The sequence below is a fragment of the Chiloscyllium punctatum genome, chromosome 4, assembly GCF_047496795.1.
Source record: "Chiloscyllium punctatum isolate Juve2018m chromosome 4, sChiPun1.3, whole genome shotgun sequence".
NCBI lineage: Eukaryota > Metazoa > Chordata > Chondrichthyes > Orectolobiformes > Hemiscylliidae > Chiloscyllium > Chiloscyllium punctatum.
Genome location: NC_092742.1, coordinates 98,566,608 through 98,592,940, shown reverse-complemented (window position 1 = coordinate 98,592,940; position 26,333 = coordinate 98,566,608). Strand labels below are relative to the sequence as shown.

The following is a 26,333-nucleotide window of genomic DNA, read 5'->3' as shown; positions in this document are numbered from 1 at the left end:
CCCACAGTCTGTATAAGCACTACACTGCAGCAATCAGTCTGCTGTCTACATGAACTGTAACAATAGCAATCAGTGTACAATCCATACAAACACCTCATTACAGCCCTCTGGATAAACCCCACATACACCAATCAGCCTAAAGAGTCCATTTACAGCCCACATTGCAGCAAACAGTCTACAGTCTATGTAAACATGATACTACATCTTCGTGTTAATCTGAAGTTGTTGTCCTTGAACACCTTTTTTCTCAGACAGCCAAAGGCAACACTGGAGATGGTACTGGACCTCTTCACCAATAACCGCTTTGGTTGACAGGACACTGTCAAGGTATTGGAAGTGGCCAACTTTCTCTAAGCCCTCCCCATGGACCTTGATGATCGGCGGTTCACTCTGCAATGCAAGGCCAGGTTAGTGGAAGACCTTCATCTTGCGAATGTACAGGGTGAGACTTATGCTCTCATACGCCCCTGTCAAGGTGCTGACAATGTACTGGAGCTCATCCTCTGAGTTTGCAAATACACGAGCATCATGCACATGCTGCAGCTCAATGGCACTGGTTGGGGTGACATTGGTTTTGGCTTGAAAGTGGCAGAGGTTGAATAATTTCCCATTGGTTCTGTAAGTTAGTTCCATTCCAGCAGGGAGCTTGTCAGCGGTGAGATGAAACGTCACAGCGAGGTAGATCGAGAACAGCGTTGGGGCATTGACACAGCCCTGCTTGACACCGGTCTGAACTGAGAATAGAAATGGCTCTGGAGTAACAGTCCAGCCATAACACCACAAAGCCATCACCTTCCCTACAGCTTTCTGACTGAAGATGGCAAATTGTGTGTATTGATCTGTTAATCTCACAGTATGAGAAAACACATCTTCACACAGTGAGGGTCTGGGATGCACCATCTGAAAATGTGATGGAGGCAGGTTCAATTGAGGCATTCAAGAGGTCATTGGATCTGAAAATGTGTTGCTGGAAAAGCGCAGCAGGTCAGGCAGCATCCAAGGAGCAGGAGAATCGACATTTCGGACATAAGCCCTTCTTCAGGAAGACTTATGCCCGAAACGTCGATTCTCCTGCTCCTTGGATGCTGCCTGACCTGCTGCGCTTTTCCAGCAACACATTTTCAGCTCTGATCTCCAGCATCTGCAGTCCTCACTTTCTCCTCGAAGAGGTCATTGGATGTTTGCTTGCACAGTAACAATATGCAATGGTATGGGAAAAGGCAGGGGAATAGCACAATGACGTGATTTTGCAGAGATATGATGGGCTGAATTGCCATCTTTCTGCATCTTATCAATCCTATCATTCTGTTATTGCATCCAACAATGATGCAGGGACCAGGAACTGTGATATCTAACAGGACTGTGAACTGACAAATGCATCAAAATGGATGGACTGACCCTTACTATCTATATTAATCTCCCCATCACCATTGAAAAGGGAATCTCTCTTCACCTTACACTATGTAGCATATTTAAAAGCTATCCAATAAGGTGCCACATTAAGGGTTATTACAGATGATGGCATTGGTATATCATCAGGACAGTTAGCAGGTTAACTGACTGGAATCAGAGAATTGGGATTGAATAGCACATTTACATGTTGGCAAACTGTAACCAGCAGAATGTGACAGTGCTGGAGTGCTTTACAATCTATATTAATGACTTGGATGAGGGAGCAGAGTATATTGTAGACAGATGTGCTGCCAATACAAAGAGATGTAGGAAAACAAGCTGTGGGGAGAACACAGAGGGATAGCAGGGAGAGAGACTGAGTGAGCAAAAAAATGTGGCAGATGCTGTATAATGTGGAAAAAAGTCATCTATTCCACTTTAGCAAGAAATGTGTAAAATCAGAATGCAACTTAAATGAAGAAAGACTGCAGAGAGCATCTGGGTATGTGAATCACACAACGTTAACATACAGGAACAGCAAGTAATTAGTAACTCAAATAGAATGTTTTTTTAACAAGCAAGATGGGGTATAAACCAAAAGAGAAAATGCTGGAAAATCCCAGCAGGTCTGGCAGCATCTGTAAGGAGAGAAAAGAGCTGACATTTCAAGTCGAACTGACCTTTTGTCAAAGCTAAAAAGAGGGAGAAATAGGGAGGTATTTATACTTTGTAGATGGAGTATAAATGTAAGAAAGTATGGCACATTGCTGAGATCATACCTAGAGTACCGAAATCAGTTTTGATCTGTAGGTTGACCCACAATGCCCTTAGGGAGGGAATTCCAGGACTTTGACCCAACTGCAGTGAAGAAACAGCAGTATATTTCCAATTTAGGATGGTGAGTCTCTTGGAGGGCAATCTGCATGTGGTGGTGTTCTCATGTATCTGCTGCCCTTGACCTTTTAGATGGAAGTGGCCGTGGGTTTGGATGGTGCTTTCTAAGGATCTTTGGTTAATTTCTACAGTGCAGCTTGTAGCTGGTACACACTGCTGCTACTGAGCATCAGTAGGGGAGGGAGTGGATGCTTGTGGCTGTAATGCTAATCGAGACAGCTACTTTGTCCTGGTTGGTATCAAGTTTCTTGAGTGTCGTTGGGGTTGCACCCATTCAAGTAAGTGGGGAATACTCCATCACACTCCTGACTTGTACCTTATAGATGGTGAACAGGCTTTTGGGAGTCAGGAGTTGAGTTACTCGCTGCAGTACTCTTAGCTTCTGACCTGCTCTGTTGGCCTTCTATTTATATTTAAATGTGGCTGATCAATAGACAGGTTTTTGATCTTACAAGGGAGCCAAAGGTTATGGGGTTGGAGCTGGGGTGGAGGGTCAGTCAGGAAAGTGGTGTTAAGGAAGCCATCAGATCAGCCTTGACCTTATTGAATGCTGGAATGGGCTAGAGGGGCCGATTGGCCTACTCCTGCTCCTGTTTCTCATGTTCTGATGAGGTGAAGGAGACACATATGTCTCTGAAGTCAGTGCAAGAGCAAATGGTGTCCTTAATGCCTCAGAGTAAATAATCAGCATCCTCTCCAATGCCAACCATTCCCAGTGGAACTGTCAGTGACAAGTTCACAACCCACCCGGGGTGGGGGGGGGGGGGGGGGGGGTTGGTGGTGGGTGGGGCAGCTAAGTGTAGTGTGTGCATCTTCACCCAACTTCAGGATCCGAGCTCCCACTGCACAGACAGAAATAAACCTGGTGTCAAACACTGAGGTAGGTTGGCATTCAGAGATGTGTGTGGACGTGTGTGCATGCACATGTGTGTATGTGGGGTGGAAATTGGGGTTCACAAATACTCCAGGAGGCAAAAGAAATCTGACCAATTGTGCATTATTTAACCAGAATACTGCGTGCAATTCTGGTCTCCCTCCTATCGGAAGGATGTTGTGAAACTTGAAAGGGTTCAGAAAAGATTTACAAGGATGTTGTCAGGGTTGGAGGATTTGAGCTATAGGGAGAGGCTGAATAGGCTGGGGCTGTTTTCCCTGGTCTGTTGGAGGCTGAGGGGTGACCTTATAGAGGTTTATAAAATCATGAGGGGTATGGATAGGATAAATAGACAAAGTCTTTTCACTGGGGTGGGGGAGTCCAGAACTAGAGGGCATAGGTTTAGGATGAGAGGGGAAAGATATAAAAAAGACCTAAGGGGCAACTTTTTCACACAGAGTGTGGTGTGTGTATGGAATGAGCTGCCAGAGGAAGTGGGTGAAGGCTGGTACAATTACAACATTTAAAAGGCATCTGGATAGGTATATGAATAGGACGGGTTTGGAGGGATATGGGCCGGGTGCTGGCAGGTGGGACTAGATTAGGTTAGAATGTCTCAGCATGGACAAGGTAGACTGAGGGGTCTAGTTCTCTGCTGGACATCTCTATGACTCTATAAGTATCAAATGTAGCCCCATCGTTGAACTGTTGTGATACAGTGAGAGGAGCTGGGGTTCAAATCCCACCTACTCTCAACTTAATCTGAGGATATTTTTAAAATAAGATCAATTGGCTCAATTAAGATCTCTTAGAATGAGCTAAACTCTTGTGGGGAGACTATTGTGTGGGTGGTTTAAAACAAAACTCTCTCTGTGAACTTGGTATTATCATTAATGAATGACATTCTGAGCATGGGGAAGGTCTTACTAGAGTTAGCAGGTAGCAGGTAGTTTTATTCTCTAAAGGTGAATAGGTTTTTTAAAAATGGATAGTTCTGGCCACAGGGAGAACCAGGCACTGGAGCTGTGAGTGATTCGGGGGGGGGGGGGGTGTAGGCAGTCGATGAAAGAGTTGATAGAGGAAAAGGAGTGAGTGAAAAGGCAAGTGTAAGAGTAGAAACAAGGGTAAGAAGCGAGGCAGTGAGCGGCAGGCGACTTAATCCATGCAGCCGGAGATGCTCCTCTCGCTTTGATTGACAGCTTGGCTAATCGAGCCTCTCTATTTAAACGGAGTCCGAGCTGTGCAGGCGCACAGAAGTGTCAGAGAGACAGGAACACACACACACACACACACACATATACTGTACACACAGCCACACAAACCAGAGAGGAACCGAGCCCAGTGCCCGGTCCCGGAGCCCGGAGTGGTGGGGAACCCACTAAGCAGCACTCGGACACCGGATTGACACCCGGTTTCTCGCTCCACCGGCGGGGATTATTTTTTTGTGAGCGGAAAGGAGCCCCGTTTCCTCGGATTTTGTTTCCCCCGTTTCTTTGGGAACCTGACGCTGGGAGCCGGGCACAAGCGGCAGGAGCAGAGCGGCTTTGGGACAGTGTTACAGCCGGCGATGGCAACCTTTCCCAGCATTGGCACCGCGCTCTTCTTGTTGTTAGTTCCCCAGGTAACTCCGCCACTTACCCCCCCTTTTAACCCCCTCCCCCCCCCCCCCCCACCACCCCCCACTTCCTGAGAGCTCACTCTGCCTCCTCTCTCTTCCTCAGCTCCCTCCCAGCTTAACACTCTCCCCCCTCTATCTTTCTGTATAAAAATCTCTCCAATTTCTCTCTCTATTCTTTTTCATTTCCATATGTCTCTCTCCCTAAACTGATTTCTCTCTTTCTCTGCGTTACCTTACATTTATTTCCATTCTCTCTCTCACACACACACTCTAAATCGTTCTCTTCACCTTTATTTCACTCTAAGCCGCTTTCTCTCCCCAGCGCACTATATATATACATATTCCCTCTGATTTTATCTCAAACGTGCTGTCTAGCTCTCTCGCTATATTTCTAGCTTTCTCTACATCGCTCTCTATCTTCCATTTCCCTTCCTCCTTCTTCCACGTCAAGCAGACCTCCCCACCTTCACCATGACCCTCTCTCCACCATCACCCCCTCTCTCCATCACCCCCCCCCCCCTCCTTAACCCCCACTCTCTCCCCCTCCTCAGCATCACCCATCCCCACACCCCTCTCTTTCTTTCTCTCTGTGTGTTCCCGGTGCTTATCTCTGTTTTCTGTCTCTCTCTCTCTCTCTCACTCGGTGTCTATGTTTTTGAAAGGTTTCTGCTAGCGGTACATTCGAGTTGAGGATCGAACAGTTTGAGAACTCCGGGGCTCTGTTAGCTGCTGGGAACCGCTGTGTACCTGAGTGCCGAACCTTCTTCCGGGTGTGTCTGAAGCATTTCCAAAAGGTGGTCTCCCCGGAGCCGTGTACTTACGGCAATGTGCTGACCCCGCTGCTGGGAACAAACTCGTTCACTGTGCCGGATAACCAAGCTCCGCTCAGGATCAACTTCACCTTCAAGTGGCCGGTGAGAGACAGAGACACACAGGGAGACTGACAGAGAAACACAGAGACAGAGGGAAACAGAGAGACACAGAGATAGAGACAGAGACACACAGAGAGACTGACAGAGACACACAGAGACAGAGAGAAACAGAGATAGAGACAGAGACACAGGGAGACTGAGACACAGAGGCAGAGAGAGACACACAAAGAGACTGACAGAGAAACACAGAGACAGAGAGAAACAGAGAGACAGGGAGACACAGAGCTAGAGACAGAGACACAGGGAGACTGACAGAGAAACACAGAGCCAGAGGGAAACAGAGAGACAGGGAGATAGAGACAGAGACACTGGGAGACTGACAGAGACACACAGAGACAGAGGGAAACAGAGAGACAGGGAGACACAGAGATAGAGACAGAGACACAGGAAGACTGACAGAGAAACACAGAGACAGAGAGAAACAGAGAGACAGGGAGACACAGAGATAGAGACAGAGACACAGGGAGACTGAGACAGAGAAGCACAGAGACACAAAGGCAGAGAGAGACACACAGAGAGACAGGGAGACAGAGAGAGAGAGAGAGACAGAGACACAGATAGAGACATAGAGACAGTGCTGCTAACCGACACATAGCTGAGGGATGGGGATCTAGTGAACGCTGGGAGCTCACTGTGTGCAGAAAGTTATAAATTCTGAAAGAAAGCGCAGTACGAGAATGGGAACCGGACTCTGTGCTTAATGTGCACTACCGCCTACAATGCTAACGGTGTGGCGGGGAGGGAGACATCCAGAACATAGAGACACACTGACACAGGCACACAGATTCATACTCTGGGACGTGCACACACACTGACACAGACAGAGAGACACATACAGAGAAACACATTAACAGGGAGATATCCAATCACTCAGGCACAGAAATACTGACACACACTTACACACAAGGATTACGTGGACACAAACGCACTGATGGAGATACACTCAGAGACACAGTCACGCACACAACACACTGTCAAAGACAGAAACCCGGACAATTACAAACTGAAAAGATGTTGTACTAGGATGCAGCGACACAAGAACCAAGTGATGTTTAACCCGATACTGATGGCACTTGTGAAGGGAGTAGCTCTCAGCTGTACCCAACACAGGACCCCCTTTTTATAGAGAGTGGTGTGTGTGGGGTGGGGGGGGGGGGGGGTTAGTGTTTGGATAACCCAGGACCCCCTCAGAAATCAGGCAGCAAATCCGAATGATACCCTTAAATTCCGTGCCCAGTGCAGCGAGCTGAATCTCATGACTACAGCAGGCTATCGGGTAGTGGTTTGCTAACCCCCAGTCTCTTGTCTCTTCTGTTTTGACAGGGAACCTTCTCTCTGATCATTGAAGCCTGGAATTCTGCCTCGAACCTGCCGAGTCTCAGTAAGTGCCAGAGACCGCGAGGGGGCGGCAGCGAGCCGCTCCTCCTGGAGCATAACCCTTGGGACAAATCCCACCATTTAAATCTTATTTATTTATCTATCATAAACTCGAACAAAGGCTTCTCGCAGACTCCCTCCACTTTTTGTTGTTTTTTTTTGTCTAGTTTGATTGCAATGCTCGGTGTGGGTTTTTTTCTTCTTAAGTCTAAGCCTCCACTTATTTAGTGCTGATGTAGCAGCTCTTCCATCTCCCACAGTGTTCACAACACAATCAACTTCCTCTCGGTTATTTTTGGTGTGGGAAACCGAGCTGGTGAGAAAAGCTGAGCTTTGCCAAGAAGTCAAGGCGGCCTTTTCCTGCGTTTTACACCTTTTAAACACTCAGCGCCGCCCTTTTTGGACTGGTTTCAGGGCCTGGTCATCCAGGGTGGGGAGGAGCTGACACACTCTTTGGAAATTTAGGGAAAATGTTTCAAGGATCCACATACAGTCATCTCTCTGGAAGTGCTCCCATCACTCCTGGATTGTTCCCATCACTCTGGAATAGATTTCATTACTCAAGAATTGCTCCCACCATTGCGGAATTCTGTTCCCATCACTCCAGGACTGTTCCCATCACTTTGAACTCTTCCCATCACTTGGGAGAGACCCCATAACTCCAGGATTGTTCCCATCACTCCAGGATTCTGTTCCCATCGCTCCGGGATAGACCCCTAACACTCTGGGATTCTGTTCCCATCACTCTGGGATTGACCTCAACACCCCTTTTACTCCAGGATCAACTGCCTCCGTCTCTTCAGATTGTCAGTCTCCATCACTCCAGGATTGCTCCCATCATTCTGAATTTGGTCCCATCACTCCGGAGTTTCCCCCACCATGCTGGATTGTTTATCCCCATCACCCAGGATCTACCTTTCCAGGACTGTCAACATCATTCCGGACTTAACCCCATCACTGCAGGATTGTTCCCATCACTCTAGGATTGTCTGTCCCTGTCAGTTTGTTTATGTCATTCCAGGATCATTGCAGGAGCTGCAAACTTCAGTCATTCCGGGCTCTACTTCAGGATCTGTGCCTCTCTATCTCTCCAGGATCAATGATGGATTACACCAGGGTTAGTCTGGGATCATCTTCCCCACTCCGGGATCACTCCAGAATCTGCGTGTCTCAAACATTCTGGAATCTGTTTGTCTTTATCACTCCAGGATCACTCTCACTACCTATTGTTCCACTACATTGGGATTATTCACTCCAGGATACTCAAGGGTCTGTGTGTCTCCATGGGAATAGAAGGAAGCCATTCAGCCTCACTGCTCCTTAACCTTTGAGATTCCAGGGAATATCATTCGACTTTGTGTAAACTCCCTTCGTAATTTAACATGGGCGTTGTTCTGGTAACTGTACTCATTCACAACCACTGTGTCCCTCGTAATATGTGATGCACTCACTGTACTCCAGTATATTCTAACTAGTATCTTCATGCAGCTGACTTATCCTCTTCAATTCTCTAGTAATAAAAGTCAGCATTACACTCACTTTTTATGAAGTTTCTGCAGATGTTGATGGTAATTTAATGATCAATGCACATGAGCCTGTCAGTCCAGTCAAAGCTCCCAGTGGTTCAAGCTCCTCCTGGTGTGGAACCTACCCGAGTCCCTTCTCTATTCAAAGTGAATGAGCTCACGTCAAAAAACTATTTGCCATAGTCTTGCCCACTGTCAGAATCACAGAATTGTTACGATGCAGAACATTCGGCCCAACCCACCTGCACTGGTTCTAACCCCAAGCACCAATCTCTTGCCTTTTTTCCATAGCCCAGCATACCACTTCTATACAAATAATCATCCTCTTGAATGCCTCATTGGAACCCATCCACACCACATTTCCAAGCAGTGCATTCCACACCCTAACTGCTCGCTGAGTGAATAATATTTTTCTCACGTCACCCTTGCTTCATTTGCAGATCACTCTAAATCGAAGCCCTCTCTGATTTAGCTCCTTTTACAAGCAGAAACAGTTTCTCCCTACTTACTCTGTCCAGCCCACTCATGATCTTGAAAACCTCCATCAGGTCTCCCCCTCAGCCTTTTTCTCTTCAGGGAGAACTATCCCAACCTCTTCAATCGCTGCTCGTCACTAATGTTTCTCATTCCTGGAACCATTCCAGTTCATATCACTTTGCAATTATCCACCAGTACGGTGCTTCTCAAACCGTAGACCAAAACCATCTCAGAGACTTTACAGAGGGTCCTCCAATCGGAGTGAAAGGTTAACAGTGAGTGCGTCAGCAGGTCTCTTCGGAAGCTGGCTCCCCTTCCACCTTTGAGGTCCTGCTCTCTCACTGGGCAGAAAAAAAGCATTTCTGTGCCATTTCTGGGTCATGCCCTTACCCTAACCCTATATAGCTGCAAGGATAGAGAGAAACTGGGAACACTCATCTCTCTCAACACTACAGATGAATAGCTGATGCCCCAAAATAAGATTAAAGCACTCTTTGTCAGCCAGTAGAGTTATAGAGATGTGCAGCATGGAAACAGACCTTTCAGTTCAACTCGTCCATGCTGACCAGATATCCTAAATTAATCTAGTCCCATTTGCCAGTATTCGGCCTATATCCCTCTAAACCCTTCCTATTCATGTACCTCCATCACTTCCTCTGGCATCTCATTCCATACATGTACCACCCTCTGTATGAAAAGTTGCCCCTGAGGTCCCTTTTAAATCTTTCCCCCTCACCTTAAACCTATTCCTTTTGGTTTTGGACTCCCCCAAAAGTTGGAAAGACTTTGGCGATTCCAAAGCCCCTCATGATTTTATAAACCTCTATAAGGTCATCCCTCAGCCTCCGACGCTCGATGGACAATAACCCCTGGACTATTCAGCCTCTCCCTATAGCTCAAACTCTCCAACCCTGGCAACATCCTTGCAAGCCTCTTCTGAACCTTTTCAAATTTACAACATTCTTCACTTTCACATTCTGATTATTATGAGTGATAATTCAATGGATAGAGTCCGTGATTATGAATTTCCATTTGAAAGAGTGATCCTACAGTCAAGAATTGAGAATCACTGATCCACACAGCTTTGGGTCACCCTGCTATTTGCAAACTTGTATGTGGGACTTGTCATCCCTTCATTGAAGACATTGACAAATGTGAATCCAGCACCGATCCACTCAAGTCACATGCCGTTGTCTCTAGACCTCCGGTCAATCCTACCTGCTCTCTGTCACCTTTCACTCAGCGCATCTCCTCACCAAGTTTCTAACTCGCCCACAATTCCCAACCAACCATTTTCTGGGATGGACTTCTTTCGGCTGCCTTTTGGATCCTTTGCATTGTGCAAGGTATGTGGGATGCAGTAGGTAGCGTCCCTGTCTCTGAGCCAGTGGCTGAGTACCGTTGGCCAAGAAATGGGTCCTTGCAATGCAGCCCAACAACTTGTAACTTCTTCCAATATAGCCCAATGGCAGATGGTAAGAGTGGGAGGTATTCCTGGTCAGTCACATGATAGAAAGGAAATTGGGAGCCTCGGCCACCTCTAACCCTAACTCCAGACCACAACATGCATGGGAAATCGGACATTACCTTTGGACCGGGCTGGACCAAGTTGGCAAAGGAGTCGGCCCAGATCAACAGGGAGCTGGATCCTTGTTCTAGCTGAAATGGACCTGGCCCCTTGCTCTAAATGTGTATAGACCCATCATCAGACAAAGAATGTAAGACGGAGAATATTATCACTTCGGGATCAGTTAATCTCCATCACTCTGGAATTTGTGTGCCAATATGGCACCAAAATCAGTTTATATCCAGTACTCCCTGATCTGTGTACCTGTACGACAGTGCCTCTGTTTCTCACGCTCACTCTGGGATCTTGGTATATCTTTATTGGTTTCAGAATTGAAGAATCAGCCGTGATGTTGACATCTGAAACTGTTACTGTTTCCTTTGCTCTTTGAAATGTTCGATGATTCAGGCCTAGTTTTCGCATTGAATTCCTCACACATCGCCAGTTGGTTTCACAAAGCACGTTCAGTTGGGCAATGATCTACCCCAGGTTTAAAGGTTGTCCCTGCAGTATTTCTCCCCTGCTGCTGTCCTCCAATCCCCATCCCATTTCATTCTCTCTAGACATTCAGGTCCATCTCTCCACCCGCCTAACACTGTTTTCCCCTTCCCATCATCCCCATTCCTGGTGATTCTCGACCGAAGGTACTGGCAGATCTCCACAGGGCTGAGGAGGTGGCTCCTATAGGTTTGTCCAGGGCAATGTATCTTCCCTATAAGTTGCCTATCCCTAATTGCACAGAAGGCTCTTGAGAGTCCAGCACATTGCCTTGGATCTGAAGTCACCTGTAGGTCAGACTGGGTAAGGAGGTAAGATTTCCTTTCCGTTAGTGAACCAGATGGGTTTTCCCCCTAGCAATCGGAAACAGTTACAGGGTTTCCCCTGTGAATTCCAGAGAGTTATTGAATTCAAGTTCCACCTCCAGCTATAGCAGGATTTGAACCTGGATCCCTGAGGGTCTTTGAAATAATGGGGGTGAAAAGTGTGGTGCTGGAAAAGCACAGCAGGTCAGGCAACATCTAAGAAGCAGGAGAGTTGATGTTTCGGGCATAAGCCCATCGACTCTCCTGCTCCTCGGATGCTGCCTGACCAGCTGTGCTTTTCCAGCGCCACACTTTTCAACTCTGACTCTCCAGCATCTGCAGTCCTCATTTTGTCCTCTTTGAAATAATGGTCTAGTGATAATATCACCAGCTTCCTAAGTGCTGGTAGTCTTTTGTTAATTTGTGAAGCAACCAATCTCTGCCAATGCCCGCTGGTTAGCTCCAGGTTTAATAAGCATGATTGTAGTGGTGGGGGAAAGCTACTGCGGTGTCTATGGAAAGGAAGTGCAGGATGGAGGGAGGGAGGGTCTAAACTGCCCTGGTTTTGCTCACATAGCCTACCTGGTGATTCTGCACTCGTCATTTAGCTGCTTCCATTTACAGGTTTGCTGTTGACTCCACCATAGTGGGACAGATCTGAAACAACGGTGAGACAAAGTGCAGGGAAGAGATAGAGAGCATTGTGTAAGGATACCAATGTCCCCCTCATGTCAGCAAAAACAAAGAAGCCGATCGTTAACTTCAGGAACTGGTATGGAGGACTGTATGTATCAGTGGTGCTGAGGTGGTCGTGGTCGAGAGATTCAAGTTCCTGGGAGTAAATATCACCAATAATCTCTCCTGGTCCATCCACGTCAATGCTGCAGTTCAGAAAGCGAGCCAACGCCTCTACTCCCTCAGATGGCTCAGGAGATTTGGCATTTCCACAATGATCCTTATCAACTTCCAACAGATGTGACCGTAGGGAGTAACCTATCACAGCTCGGTGTAACAACTGCTCTGCCTCAGACCGCAAGAAGTTACAGAGTTGTGAACACAGCCCAGTCCATCACGAAAACCCTCTACTTCCCACCACCTTGGGAAAGCAGCCAAAAACCCCTTCCACCCCAGGTGTACTCTTCCACCCTCTTCCATTGGGCAGAACGTGCAAATGTTTGAAATCACACACCAACCAATTCAAGAAAAGCTTCGCCCCCACCGTTATCAGACTTACGAACAAATCTGTTGTATATTAAAGTTGATCTTCCTCTGCACCTTCCCTGTGGCTGTCATGTGACATTCTGTATTCTGTTCTATTACCCTGATGTAGTTATGTAAGGCATCATTTGTCTGGTTAGCAGGCAGCACAATACTTTCCACTGTATCTCAGCACATGTGACAATCAAAGCCTCTGTATTAATCCAGGCTGTTTGTTATTCACAGATGTCACCAGCCCCGAGACGTTGATCAGTCGTTTTGCCATCCAGAGGCACCAGCCAGTGGGCACAGCCTGGGCCCAGGATTCCCTGCAAGGGGAGCACACCCAGTTGTACTACTCGTACCGGGTGGTATGCAGCCAGCATTACTACGGAGAGGGATGCTCCGATTACTGCCGGCCCAGGAACGACACCTTTGGGCACTACACCTGTGGCAAGGAGGGCCAGAGGCTCTGCCTGCCGGGCTGGCAGAATGAATACTGCTCACAATGTAAGGCGAGAGGCACACAGCATCCGCACTGACTGCGGTACAGTGGCTCAGTGGTTAGCACTGCTGCCTCACAGCGCCAGGGACTCGGGTTCGATTCCACCCTCGGGAAACTGTCTGTGTGGAGTTTGCACATTCTCCCCGTGACTGCATGGGGTTTCCTCTGGGTGCTCTGGTTTCCTCCCACAGTCCAACGATACGCAAGTTAGGTGGATTGGCCATCCCATAGTGTCCAGGGATGTGCAGGCTAGATGGATTAGCCGTGGGTTATGCAGGGGTAGGGGTCTGTGTGTGGATGTTGTACTCTTTGGAGGGTTGGTGTGGACTCGATGGGCCAATGGCCTGTTTCCACACTGTGGGTGATTCTGATCCAAAGCCTGTGCAGGCAGAGGGAGAAGCACTGGACTCTGCACCCTGGCACTACAGAGCCTTTAGTTCCACTGGGGTTTCACCCTGGCACCATTTGGCCACGTCTCTGTCCAGTGGAGTCATTCCTGACACAGGGTTCCTTCTACCTACCCTGTTGCTGCCAAGCCCAGCATTTATTCCCAAAGCATCCAGCTAGGGCCATTGCCAAGAGAGTCAACCAGCTCGCTGTGGGGCTGGGGTCACGTGTCGGCCAGACCGGGTAAGGAGGGCAGATTTGCCTCCTCTAACAGGCATTAGTGAACCAGATGGTTTTTACACTCAGCGATGACATTATCACAGTCACTATCACTGAGACAAGGTTCATTGTGGCTCGTATTAATTGGATCAAAATTCAAAAACATTAGACCCGTGCCCCAAGATCACCAACTGAGGCCACGGGATTCCTCGTCCTGCGACATTCCCACAATGTCATCCTTTAATGTGGGGCTAGTCCAATGAACAGATCACTGAGGGTATTATTACTGGGGAGGAAAAGGAGTAGAGGAAGAGGTGTTTGTCCTTGCATTGTGGGTTAGTACCGGAGCAGGGGATTATTAATCAGGGATCAGTCTGTCACTGCCTCAGACTTACAATATCTTCTTGTCTTTTATTCCCTCCAGCGATTTGCCAGGCTGGATGCAGCTTGGATCACGGCTACTGTGACCAACCAGGCGAGTGCAAGTAAGTGACAGAATTTGCAAATATCGCCCACAGTGATGGGACATCCCTCAGTGTCCCTCCAACGCACACATCACACCAACTCAGACTTTCACTTGGACCACATCACCTTGTTTCCTCTCACTAGTATTGCCACCCCCCTGCCACCCCGGATACCTGGAGTCAACCAACACTGCCCCAGCTGACCCTAGCCCATAACCTCCAGCCAAGACAAATCCTTCCCCAACAACCCCCTACACACACACATCGGCACAAACACACATGCATGCACAGACACACTCATAGGCACACGCATAGACATACGCACAGACAAATGCAGTAACGCACATTGACACACGTACAAGCACATACATACAGACAGGCACACAGACACATACACACAGAGGCATACACAGACATACATACACAGAGACCTCCCCACACACATACAGACACATGCGCATACAAATGCACAAACACAGACACACACAGAGATACACATATATATGCAAACATACAGGTAGACATAGACCAACACACACAGACGCACAGGCACACATACACACACATATGGACACACATACAGACACACACACAGATACACACAAACCCAGACAGGCGCACACACACAGACACACACTCCCAACACTGAGCCACATCCTCGTTTCTTAAGCTGCCAACAACCTATTTCTGAAGGTTTTAGCACATGGCTGCCATCCCACTTTGTCCCACCCTGTATCACTTGTGACACACGGTTTCTCAAAAACCAACTGGAAAATGAGAAGCTTCAATATCCAGTTGGATAGTGCTTAACCCTCAGCCAAACCACCCTATTATACACTTTCAATATTTTAATATTGGATAGAGAAATGTTCAAAGTAAAGGTGAAATGTTTTTCTCCCATCCCTGTGGTTTTCATCTTCTTTATTCATTCCCAGGGTGTGGTCATCGTTGGCATGGCCATCATTTTTTGCCCAACCCTAATTGCCCTTGAATTGAGTGACTTGCTCGAGCCATTTAAGACAGGGCAGCTCAGTCACCCACATTGCTGTGGGTTTGGAGTCAAATGTAGGCCGGACCCAGTTACAGATGGCAGAGTTCCCTTTCCTAATTCTTTGAATTAGCTCCAGCACTATGTTGTTCTTTGATAGACCTTCCACATGTTAACATACAAAGCTCTCCTGGATACATTTCAAGAAGTCTGCCCCCTCTAAACCCTTCAATTATCCCAAATTGAAAGTTGAAATCCCCTGCTATAGTTATTGTGTTACTATTTTTACACACCTCAGTGAATTGTCTATCTATTTGCTCCTCTATTGGCCCCTGACTGTTTAGGGGCCTATAATAGCAGTGGGACTGCCCCAGGCTCTATCCACAAAGCTTAATTTAACAATGCTTTCAAGATAAACCTTCCTACTGCAGTAACTAACTCCTTAATTTGTAATGTGACGCCACCATCCCTTTATATGACAATAGGGTTTGTTACTATCAATGTGACTATGTGCCTGTTTCTGAATTGCTCATTTTTCTAGTCGAGACGAGTTGTGTGATTAATCCTGTGCCTTTCTCTCTCCCTGTCCCCCAGGTGCCACTATGGATGGCAGGGCCGTCTGTGTGATCAATGCATGCACTATCCTGGCTGTCTACATGGGACATGCCAGCAGCCCTTTCAGTGTACCTGTAAGGAGGGCTGGGGCGGTCTCTTCTGTAATCAGGGTAAGTGTTCCAGTCCCATCCACAAAGACTGTCTCCTCCTGTCTAGACTTTATCCAAACCCACACGCTTCACAGGAACAAGTTCCCCACAGTCGCAGCGAAAGCCCCAGTTGACCCTCCAATACTCTGGTGACGTTGGCTGACAGAGGATCACTTGGTTCTGAAGGGGACTGGAGCCAGGTTCTTTGGTACACTCCTCCAGAACAGGGCAGAGAGTTCCCAGCTTGATCCCTGTTACTGGGTGCTGGGAGAGAGCAGCAGGGAGAGTCTATCGCCCCACCTTGGGAGCTACAGGCACTGCAGGGTGGGCAATAGCGAGAATATATCGCCATGAGGACGGACTCTCACCCTACCCCTCCCCAGGTATGCTGCCTTCCCCACAATGACACCTCTCCAATAGTGTCCCTCTCCCCCACTGTGTCCCCTCCCCCCATAGTGTCCCTCCACCAGCGTGCCCCCTTCCCCACAGAGTCACCTACTCCAAGAGTCCCCTTCCCCCACAGTGTGCCACCTACCCCATAGTGTTTCCCTCCCACACAATGCCCCCCTCCCCCACAGTGTACCCCATGCCCCCCCAAGTATTACGCTCCCCACACAGTGTCCCCACTCCCCACAGTATTTCTCCCTCCTCACAGTGTCCCCGCCCCAATAGTGCTTCACTTCCCTCACCATTCCACAGCCCATTGCCCCTCCCCCTCCCCGTATCTCTCCTCTCTCGGTGTCTCCCGCCCCCTCATTGTGTCCCCCACTGTCCCCACAGTGCCCCTCCAAATGTGCCCTCAACATCTCCCCTCTGTGTTAGCTCTGCATCCTACCCCCCCCCCCCCACCTTGTGACTGTCGCCTTCCCCTCTCCCTGTGCATACTCCTCTCTCCAAGTGACCCCCATCTCCCAGGTCCTTTCCACATCCCCCTCCCCACAGGGCATAGACCCCCAACCCCCTTACCCTACAAACTGTGTCAATGTGATTGGTCACCTTGTTTGGTTATATGAGTTGTGGGGTTGGGTTCTGTCACGTTCACTCCCAGGGATTACAGGGGTAACTGTCACCCTTGGGAGGGGTTTGGAGGTTTATTAATAGTTGTTTGTGTGGGGGGTGGGGCAGGGTATTATTTAAGGGTTGACCCGGGAAGGGGTATGAGGTGATTATGAACAGTTGCCCCAAGAGAGGCGGGGGTCAGCAGTGGTTGTCCTGGACAGTGGATGGGGTGGGGGAGTGGGGTTTGCCCTCCCAGGGATTAAGGTTAAGGTCCTGATGCCCCCCTCCTCACTGTGCATGGATTGTGACTGACCTTGTGGCTCTGTGTTTGTTCCAGACCTGAACTATTGCACTCACAACAGGCCTTGCCTGAACAACGCAACCTGTACTAACACTGGCCAGGGCAGCTATACCTGTACGTGCCAGCCTGGCTTCACTGGCACCAACTGCGAATCGGCCCTTCGTCAATGTGACAGCAGCCCCTGCCGAAACGGGGGAACATGCACGGTAAGACAGAGAGAGTGCAGCATGACCAGGCCAGGCCTCAGCCATAGCTCAGAGGGCCCAGCAGGGTAGTCACCACCAAGGGAAGGGGCAGCAGGGGGAAAGGGGTACCCAGTGAGGCATGGAAATATCCATCAGGGAGAGTGGGGATATCTGTCGCGGAGAGGGGGAGTATCCATCAGGGAGGGAGTATGTGTCATGCAGAAGGGAACTATCTATCAAGGGGAGGGGAAGGGCCATGGTGGGGGGGATATCCATTGGGTAGAGAAGGGATATCTGTTAAGGGGAGCAGGAATATCCATCAGGGAGAGGGAGGTATATCCATTGGGGAGAGGGGGTATCTATTGAGGGAGGTGAAGGGCCATCGAAGGGGGGCAATATCCATTTGGGAGAGAGGGCATACCCATCACTGGGAGGGCGAATATCCATCAGGGAGAGAGAGAGGGGTGATATTCATCAGGAAGAGGGGGATATCCATCAGGAAGAGAGGGGATGTCCATCAGGGAGAGGGGGATATCCATCAGGGAGAGGGGAATATCCATCGGGGGAGAGAGACGAAGGATATTCATCAGGAAGAGGGGGATTTCCATCAGGGAGAGAGGGGAACCCATCAGGGAGAGGGGGATATCCATCAGGGATAGGGGGATATCCATCAGGGAGAGAGGGGATATCCATCAGGGAGAGGGGGATATCCATCAGGGAGAGGGAGAATACCCATTGGGAGAGGGGGATATCCATCAGGGAGAGGGATAGGGGGAATGTTCATCAGGAAGAGGGGGATATCCATCAGGAAGAGGAGGATATTCATAAGGGAGAGGGGGATATCCATCAGGGAGAAAGGGGATATCCATCAGGAAGAGGGAGATATCCATCAGGGAGAGAGGGGATATCTATCAGGGAGAGGGGGATATCTATAAGGGAGAGGGAGAATATCCATCGGGAGAGGGGGATATCCATCAGGGAGAGAGATAGGGGGGATATTCATCAGGAAGAGGGGGATATCCATCAGGGAGAGGGGGATATCCATCAGGGAGAGGGGGATATCCATAAGGGAGAGGGGGATATCCATCAGGGAGAGAGATAGGGGGGATATTCATCAGGAAGAGAGGGATATCCATCAGGGAGAGAGATAGGGGGGATATTCATCAGGAAGAGGGGGATATCCATCAGGGAGAGGGGGATATCCATCAGGAAGAAAGGGGATATCCATCCGGGAGAGAGGGGATATCCATCAGGAAGAGGGAGATATCCATCAGGGAGAGGGGGATATCCATCAGGGAGAGCGGAAATATCCATCAGGGAGAGGGGGATATCCATCAGGGAGAGAGGGGATATCCATCAGTGAGAGGGGAATATCCATCATGGAGAGAGGGATATCCATCAGGGAAAGGGGGAATATCCATCAGGAAAAGAGGGATATCCAAGAGAGGAATATCCATTGGGGAGAGGGGAATTTCCATCAGGGAGAAGGGGATATCCATTGTGGAGAGGAGGAGAATTGCCAACAGCATTTTCTCTGCTCCCAGCGTCTCCACGTTATTCGGGAGACCTGGAATGTGTGGGCCATTGACAGAGAGGAAAACGCCCTGCTGTTTCTGAGGGGCAGAAAGGCCGAGAGTACAGGGTGGGCGTGGTTTAATGGAAGCATAAGGAGAGAAGGAGCAGCGATGATGGAAGGAGAAACCATTCTCTCACAATGAGTTTATAGAACCAGCACTATGACCACACGGGGAAGGCAGGACTTAAAGCTGTCGTGTTGTAAAGGATATTTTATGAATAACAGAAAGATGAAAATAATGACAAGGCTATGCGATCAGCACTGTAGGATCAACTGAGGTTCTTGCAGAGGGACAACACAGCTACGATTGGCTGAATGTCCTCCTTCGGTGTGGTCAACCCTTGCCGACAGACGGAGAGACTCTGGAGGGAGGGTGGCTTTGGTTAGTTTGTTCCTCATTTGGTTTGGTGCTTTTGTTGTAGGAACTGGACGACTCGTACATGTGCTCCTGCCTCCCTGGTTTCTATGGACAACACTGTGAGGACAGCACCCTCACCTGCGCTGAGTCCCCCTGTTTCAATGGCGGCTCCTGCATCGAGAGATCACAGGGCCCTCCCTACAGCTGTATCTGTCCACTGGCCTTTACCGGCTTAAACTGTGAGCAGAAAGTGGACTGGTGCACCAGGAACCTGTGTGCAAATGGTAACTCTCATCCTCTCACCCACATCTCTAATGTGCTTCTCCTTGCTTCAGTGTGGAACAAACTGATTTAGAAGTTAGGATCAAACTATAACATCTTCTAGCACATGGGGTGGCCATTTAGCCATTTGGTGTTTTATTATGTCTTTGTTTATCAATCCCAAATTAATCCCACTGCCCCACTCTCTCCCCACTGCTCCGTATCGATCTCAAACTAATCCCAGTGCCCCACTCTCTCCCCACTGCTCTGTATCGATCTCAAACTAATCCCACTGCCCCACTCTCTCCCCATAGCCCTGTATCAATCTCAAACTAATCCCACTGCCCCACTCTCTCCCCATAGCCCTGTATCAATCTCAAACTAATCCCAGTGCCCCACTCTCTCCCCACTGCTCTGTATCAATCCCAAACTAATCCCATTGCCCCACTCTCCCCAATTCCCTATATCTATCCCAAACTAATCCCACTGCCCTGCTCTGTCCACATAGCCCTGTATCAATCCCAAACTAATCCCACAGCCCCACTCTCTCTCCACTGCCCTGTGTCAATCCCAAACTAATCCCACTGCCCTGCTCTCTCCCCATTACCCTGTATCAATCCCAAACTAATCCCACTGCCCTGCTCTCTCCCCATTACCCTGTATCAATCCCAAACTAATCCCACTGCCCTGCTCTCTCCCCATTACCCTGTATCAATCCCAAACTAATCCCACTGCCCTGCTCTCTCCCCATTACCCTGTATCAATCCCAAACTAATTCCACTGCCCTGCTCTCTCCTCCTTGCCCTGTATCAATCCCAAACTAATCCCACTGCCCCACTCTCTCCCCACTGCTCTGTATCAATCCCAAACTATTCCCATTGCTCCACTCTCTCCCCGTAGCCCTGTATCAATCCCAAACTATTTCCATTGTCCCACTCTCTCCCCATAGCCCTGTATCAATCCCAAACTATTTCCATTGTCCCACTCTCTCCCCATAGCCCTGTATCAATCCCAAACTATTTCCATTGTCCCACTCTCTCCCCATAGCCCTGTATCAATCCCAAACTATTTCCATTGTCCCACTCTCTCCCCATAGCCCTGTATCAATCCCAAACTATTCCCATTGCTCCACTCTCTCCCCATAGCCCTGTATCAATCCTAAACTATTCCCACTGCCCCGCGCTCTCCCCATAACCCTGTATCAATCCTAAACTATTCCCACTGCCCCGTGCTCTCCCAATAACCCTGTATCAATCCTAAACTATTCCCACTGCCCCGTGCTCTCCCAATAACCCTGTATCAATCCTAAACTATTCCCACTGCCCCGCGCTCTCCCCATAACCCTGTATCAATCCTAAACTATTCCCACTGCCCCGTGCTCTCCCCATAGCCCTGTATCAATCCTAAACTATTCCCACTGCCCCGCGCTCTCCCCATAGCCCTGTATCAATCCTAAACTATTCCCACTGCCCTGTGCTCTCCCAATAGCCCTGTATCAATCCTAAACTATTCCCACTGCCCCGTGCTCTCCCAATAACCCTATGTCAAACCCCAGACTAATCATTCTATTTGCTTTTGGGTCATAGCTCTCTGACAATCCTCATTCTGACTTTGTACATATCTGTGCTGGCAGCAGGAGTAGGCCATTCAGCCCCTTGAGCCTGTTGTACCATTTAATAAGAGATCATGGTCCAAGTCATTTATATAGATCACAATCAGCAGAGGCCCCACCAAGTATGGATCTCTATGGAACACTGCTCCTCATGAAACTCCAGCCAGAAAAACACCCTTCAACCACTTCCCTCTGCCTTCAATCGGCAAGCCAATTCTGAATCCAAAAGGCCAAGTTGCCATGGATCCTCTGTATCCTAACCTTCTTGATGAGCCGACCATGAGGGACTTTGTAAAATCCATGTGGATAATATCTACCCTCATTGATCACCCTTGTCACCTCCTCAAAAAGATCAACCAGGATGGCTTGAATTGCCAGAATTTAAAGCTGAGGAAGCTTTAGGAAATCTTTGCAGGTAATTAAGACTATTCAGGAAAGATACCCAGACTTGAAGGTTTGCAGACAGGGAGATAGTTGACTTGATGGCACAGCAGAGTTTGATTTTGGACAGGATGGGTATGGGAGTGGAAGTGTGGGAGGTGAATCCGTTTTCATTTGGTTCATCTTGTTACTTTGGGATACCATTGGTGATGTCACTTGTTTTTAAATCTTTCTCTCTGTTTTAATTGATCGCTGGGCCTGGGCCTAGGGTAGAATAGTGTGTATGATGGTGTCTGTGTAGCAAATGCTCAGCTGGCTTCTCAGGGAAATTTGTTCAGCTTTGTGGTTGGTACAGGCTACAGATAGTGCCTTCCCAACGTCTGCATCACCAGTGAGGCCTGTGAAATGCCGGTGGGGCTTCTGAGTCACTGGTGGGGCCTACAAATCACCGCTCAGGCCCATGAATTGCCAGCGGGGCCTGCGCTTTGCTTGTAGGATCTGAGAATTGCCAGTGAAGCCTAGATTGCATCTCAGCTTGAGAGCTGCCCTTTGTTGACCTGCTGTTAATCCTGTTCCCCTCCCTCCCTGCAGGAGGCCAATGCTTCGACCTGGGGTTCTCGAGAATGTGCCGCTGTCAGGCCGGCTTTGCTGGGCAAAGGTGCGAGATCAACGTGAACGACTGCGCCAGAAGCCCATGTGCCAACGGGGCCACCTGCGTTGACCAGATCAACAACTACACGTGCCTGTGTGCCACTGGCTTCTCAGGCCGGGACTGTGACCAGCCGCTGGGCAGCGAGTGTGACTCCATGCCATGCCACAATGGTGGGACGTGCCACGCTGGCGTGTACGGTCAAACCTTCGTGTGTCAGTGCCCCATCAACTTCATGGGGTCCCTCTGCGAGATTCCCGTCTTCTCTGTCCCATTGCAGAAACAGCAGCAGCCCCCCAGCCCCTTCCCCTGGGTCGCTGTGTCCCTGGCCTTTGGACTGATGGCTTTCGTCATGCTGCTGTGCGTCCTGGCCATTGCCTTGAGGCACGTGCAGAGGCCCGGCGGGGGGCAGCGCCACGACACAGAGACCATGAACAACCTAACTGAGTCCCAGAGGGACAACCTGATCGTGGAATCGCAGCTCAAACTCACCAACAAGAAGGTGGACCTGGATTCTGACTGCATCGTAGAGAAGACCAACTACAAAGACAGGAACTTTGCCCTGGATTGGAATTTAGCTGCAGGCCTCAAGCCTGATCTGACTCAAGACCTGAAATGCCATAAAAACCACAGAAAAGAGGAAAGTTTGCCCCTCAGAAACCCGTGGTAAGACCTCTTCACTCTGCTAGCTCTTTAAGTTAAACATTTGACAACCCAAAAGCCACAAGGCAAGGACTGGGGCCTAGTGAAGTCTAGTGATTGGGTCAAAACAAACTGAGACTTCTCAGACCTTGTGTCTTTACACAGAGACAAGAGGAGCCTGAAGGAACTGTGGTCTGACTGAGTTAATGACTCAGGACATTAAACCCCTGTAGGGGCAGGCCATGAGGACTGTTAGGTCAGGGGACGGGGAGTGTGAGTGAAGGTTGAACAGTATGTGGGGTGTGATGGGGGGCTCTGTGTGGACTGGGAATATACAAATGGGAATGTAGAATTCAAAATGCAAACAGACCGTTAACTGTGATCTTATTGAATGGCTGAGCAGGCTGAACCATATGTTCATATGTTCTTGGAGAAAGTGAGGACTGCAGATGCTGGAGATCAGAGCTGAAAATGTGTTGCTGGAAAAGCGCAGCAGGTCAGGCCTCCAACCACAAGGGATGAACTCAGATTTCTCCAGTTTCCTCATTTCCCCTCCCCCCACCTTGTCTCAGTCAAATCCCTCAAACTCAGCACCGCCTTCCTAACCTGCAATCTTCTTCCTGAACTCTCCGCCCCCACCCCACTCCGGCCTATCAACCTCACCTTGACCTCCTTCCACCTATCGCATCTCCAATGCCCTTTCCCCAAGTCCCTCCTCCCTACCTTTTATCTTAGCCTGCTGGACACACTTTCCTCATTCCTGAAGAAGGGCGTATGCCCGAAACATCGATTCTCCTGTTCCTTGGATGCTGCCTGACCTGCTGCGCTTTTCCAGCAACACATTTTCAGTTCATATGTTCTTACCTGCCCAAACTAACTGTGGCCCCAGCACTGATCCCAGTGGCACTCCACCAGTCATAGGTTGCCATCCTGAAAAAAAGGGTCTTATGCCAATTCTGTCTTCTATTCATTTGACCAGCCTCTATCCACGCTAATGCACAACCTTCAACACCATAGCTTCTTATCATAACGAGTAGCCTAATGTGTGGTACCTTATCAAACGTCTTCTGAAAATCCCTTTCCCCTTTATCTATCCTGCTCCAAGTAAGTTTGTCAAGTGCAATTTCCCCTTCTATACCAACTCATATCATGTAATTCTAAATACTCTGCTATTACATCCTTTATGATAGAGATTAACAATAACCAACACTAAATGTACAGTTATTTGCTTTTCTGACTCCTTCCCCTTTTAAATAAAGGTGTTCCATTGGCAGGTTTCCAATCCTCTAGGACTTTTCCAGAATCTAAGGATTCCAGGAAGATATTTGCCAGTGCATCCACTATCTCTGCAGTGACTTCCTTTAATACCCAGGGAGGCATCCCATCAGATTCAGGAGTCATACTATCAGTTTTCCTAGCACTTTTTCACTAGTGACAATTATTATATTTATTTCCCCTCCTCCTTTTGCACCTTAAATGTTTAGTATTTTTGGAATGCTATTGGGATCTTCTACTGTAAATACAAATGCAAAGTATTTATTCAACTCCCCTGCCCCTTCCCTGGTTCCCTATTATTATTTCCCCTGCCCTGTTCTCCACGAGGCTTGTTCACCTTGGCTTCTCTCTTCCCTTTCATATATTTAAAAAAGCTCTTGATGTCCATCTTGATATTACTTGCAAGTTTGCCTGCAAAATTTATCTTCTCCTTCTTTATAATTGTTTGGTTGTCCTTTGCTGGTTTTTGAAACTTTCCCAGTCCTTTGGCTTACCGCTTAATGTCGCCCACATTGTATTTATTTTTTGTTTTAATTTAATGCTATCTTTAACTTCATTGGTTAACCATGGTTGGCTTATCCCATTTGTTGTCAGTGGGGTGTCTCTGCTAAAGCAGAACTGTTCAGCAGTCTGCTTGCTCCTTATTGAATATCCAGAGGACTCAGCCTGCAGCTCCTCTTGACTAGCTGTCTGTAACATTAGACTCGCAGGACGTCAAGCCTATTAAATGTCTTGTAAAAGACACGGCTTTATCGGAGATCGAGCAGGACACTGTCACAACAACAAACACCTTGTGTTAAATACAAGCTCCTCCTCCACCAGCAGGTCATATCAACCAGGATTCAGTGTCGTCATGGAAACTGCAGGCAGCACTTACTGTTCCTGTTGCAATCCCGAACGATGCTCCCTGTCATCGTGGAGTTCCTAGATGATGTTGCCAGTTGTCAAGGAGATCCTGTACGATGCTCCCTGTCGTTATGGAGATCCAGGACGATGCTGCTTGCCGTCGTGGAGATCTAGGACGATTGCCCCAGTCGTCATGGAGATCCAGGATGATGCTGTCTGTTGTCACGGAGATCCAGGATGATGCCCGCAGTTATCCTAGATCCCGCTCAGCATGGGGAAACTAAGTGTAACTTGTTGGAGTTGAGGGTAGGATAACTGAATTGACGCTGCCTGCTGTTGTGTTCACTCTAAAGAGACCCAGGGGGTCTCTAAATTAACTTGGGCTGGTCTCATGACAAGGCCTAACGAAGAGAGAGCCAGAAGGTGAAGTAGCAGAGGGCGTGGACACAGCGGAGGGATGATATGGAAGAGGACTGCTAGGGAGGTTGGGGAGAGGAGGAAGCAGACTATGGAATGGGAATGAGTGTGGAGAGGCTGCGAGGGGGATGACAGTTTCTTGAGGTAAGCACAGAGAAAGAGACATGGGTCTGTGACACTGATTTCACTCTGAGTTCAAGAATGGTCTGGGAATTAACCCAAGTTGAGGCCCCAGCTCTCTAAATTTGAGTACCTGTACCTCAGGCTACATAGGGCCTGGTGGGCTACTGAGGGGCTTGAACCAGGGGTCTGACTGAGGCAAAGGGGGGGGGGGGGGGGGCGGTGACCCATACACAAGTCAATGTGACTGTAATCTAACCCATTTTCCATTTTCTGCTTGTGAACCAATTCACAATCCATACTCACACAACTCACCCCCCCCCCCCACTATCCCCTGCGCTGTCACTTTATTTATTAAGCTCCTCTGTAGAGCCTTATCAAAAGCTAAAAATCCAAATGCAGTACAGATACTGGTTCTCCTCTATCTGTGCTACAAGTAATTTTCTCACACAACTGCACACGTTTCTGAGGTATGATTTCCCTTTCATAACTTGATGTCCACTCTGTCCAGCTTTACCAAGTGTTTTCAAATCATAACCTTCAAAATGGATTCTCACATTTTGTTTCCTACTGATGTCAAACTCCTGGTCTGTTATCCTGTGTCCACTTTCCCTGTTAAATAGCAAGGTTACATTTACTAATTTCCGGTCTGCAGGAACCTACCCAGAGATGATAGAATTTTGAATGATAGCCACTATCTCTCTAACCACCTTCCTTGAATGCTCTGATCTGGGCCAAGGCACTTCTCAGTCTTCAATCCAGTTAACTTCTCAAGTACACCCTTTTT

At 48.6% G+C, this 26,333-nt stretch overlaps 1 protein-coding gene across 1 annotated transcript in view; it reads left to right on the top strand.

Annotated features, from left to right (window-relative positions):
• Window positions 1-4,436: 4,436 nt before the first annotated feature.
• Window positions 4,437-26,333, top strand: part of dll4 (delta-like 4 (Drosophila)) — a 34,983-nt gene continuing 13,086 nt past the window's right edge. Inside the window, exons 1-9 of the mRNA XM_072569376.1 lie at window positions 4,437-4,781; window positions 5,441-5,692; window positions 7,034-7,091; window positions 12,904-13,167; window positions 14,193-14,253; window positions 15,815-15,945; window positions 17,261-17,430; window positions 19,408-19,627; window positions 22,189-22,912. Of these exons, the coding sequence (XP_072425477.1) occupies window positions 4,728-4,781; window positions 5,441-5,692; window positions 7,034-7,091; window positions 12,904-13,167; window positions 14,193-14,253; window positions 15,815-15,945; window positions 17,261-17,430; window positions 19,408-19,627; window positions 22,189-22,912 (1,934 nt within the window). The 5' untranslated portion in view covers window positions 4,437-4,727. The remainder of the gene's footprint in view (window positions 4,782-5,440; window positions 5,693-7,033; window positions 7,092-12,903; window positions 13,168-14,192; window positions 14,254-15,814; window positions 15,946-17,260; window positions 17,431-19,407; window positions 19,628-22,188; window positions 22,913-26,333) is intronic.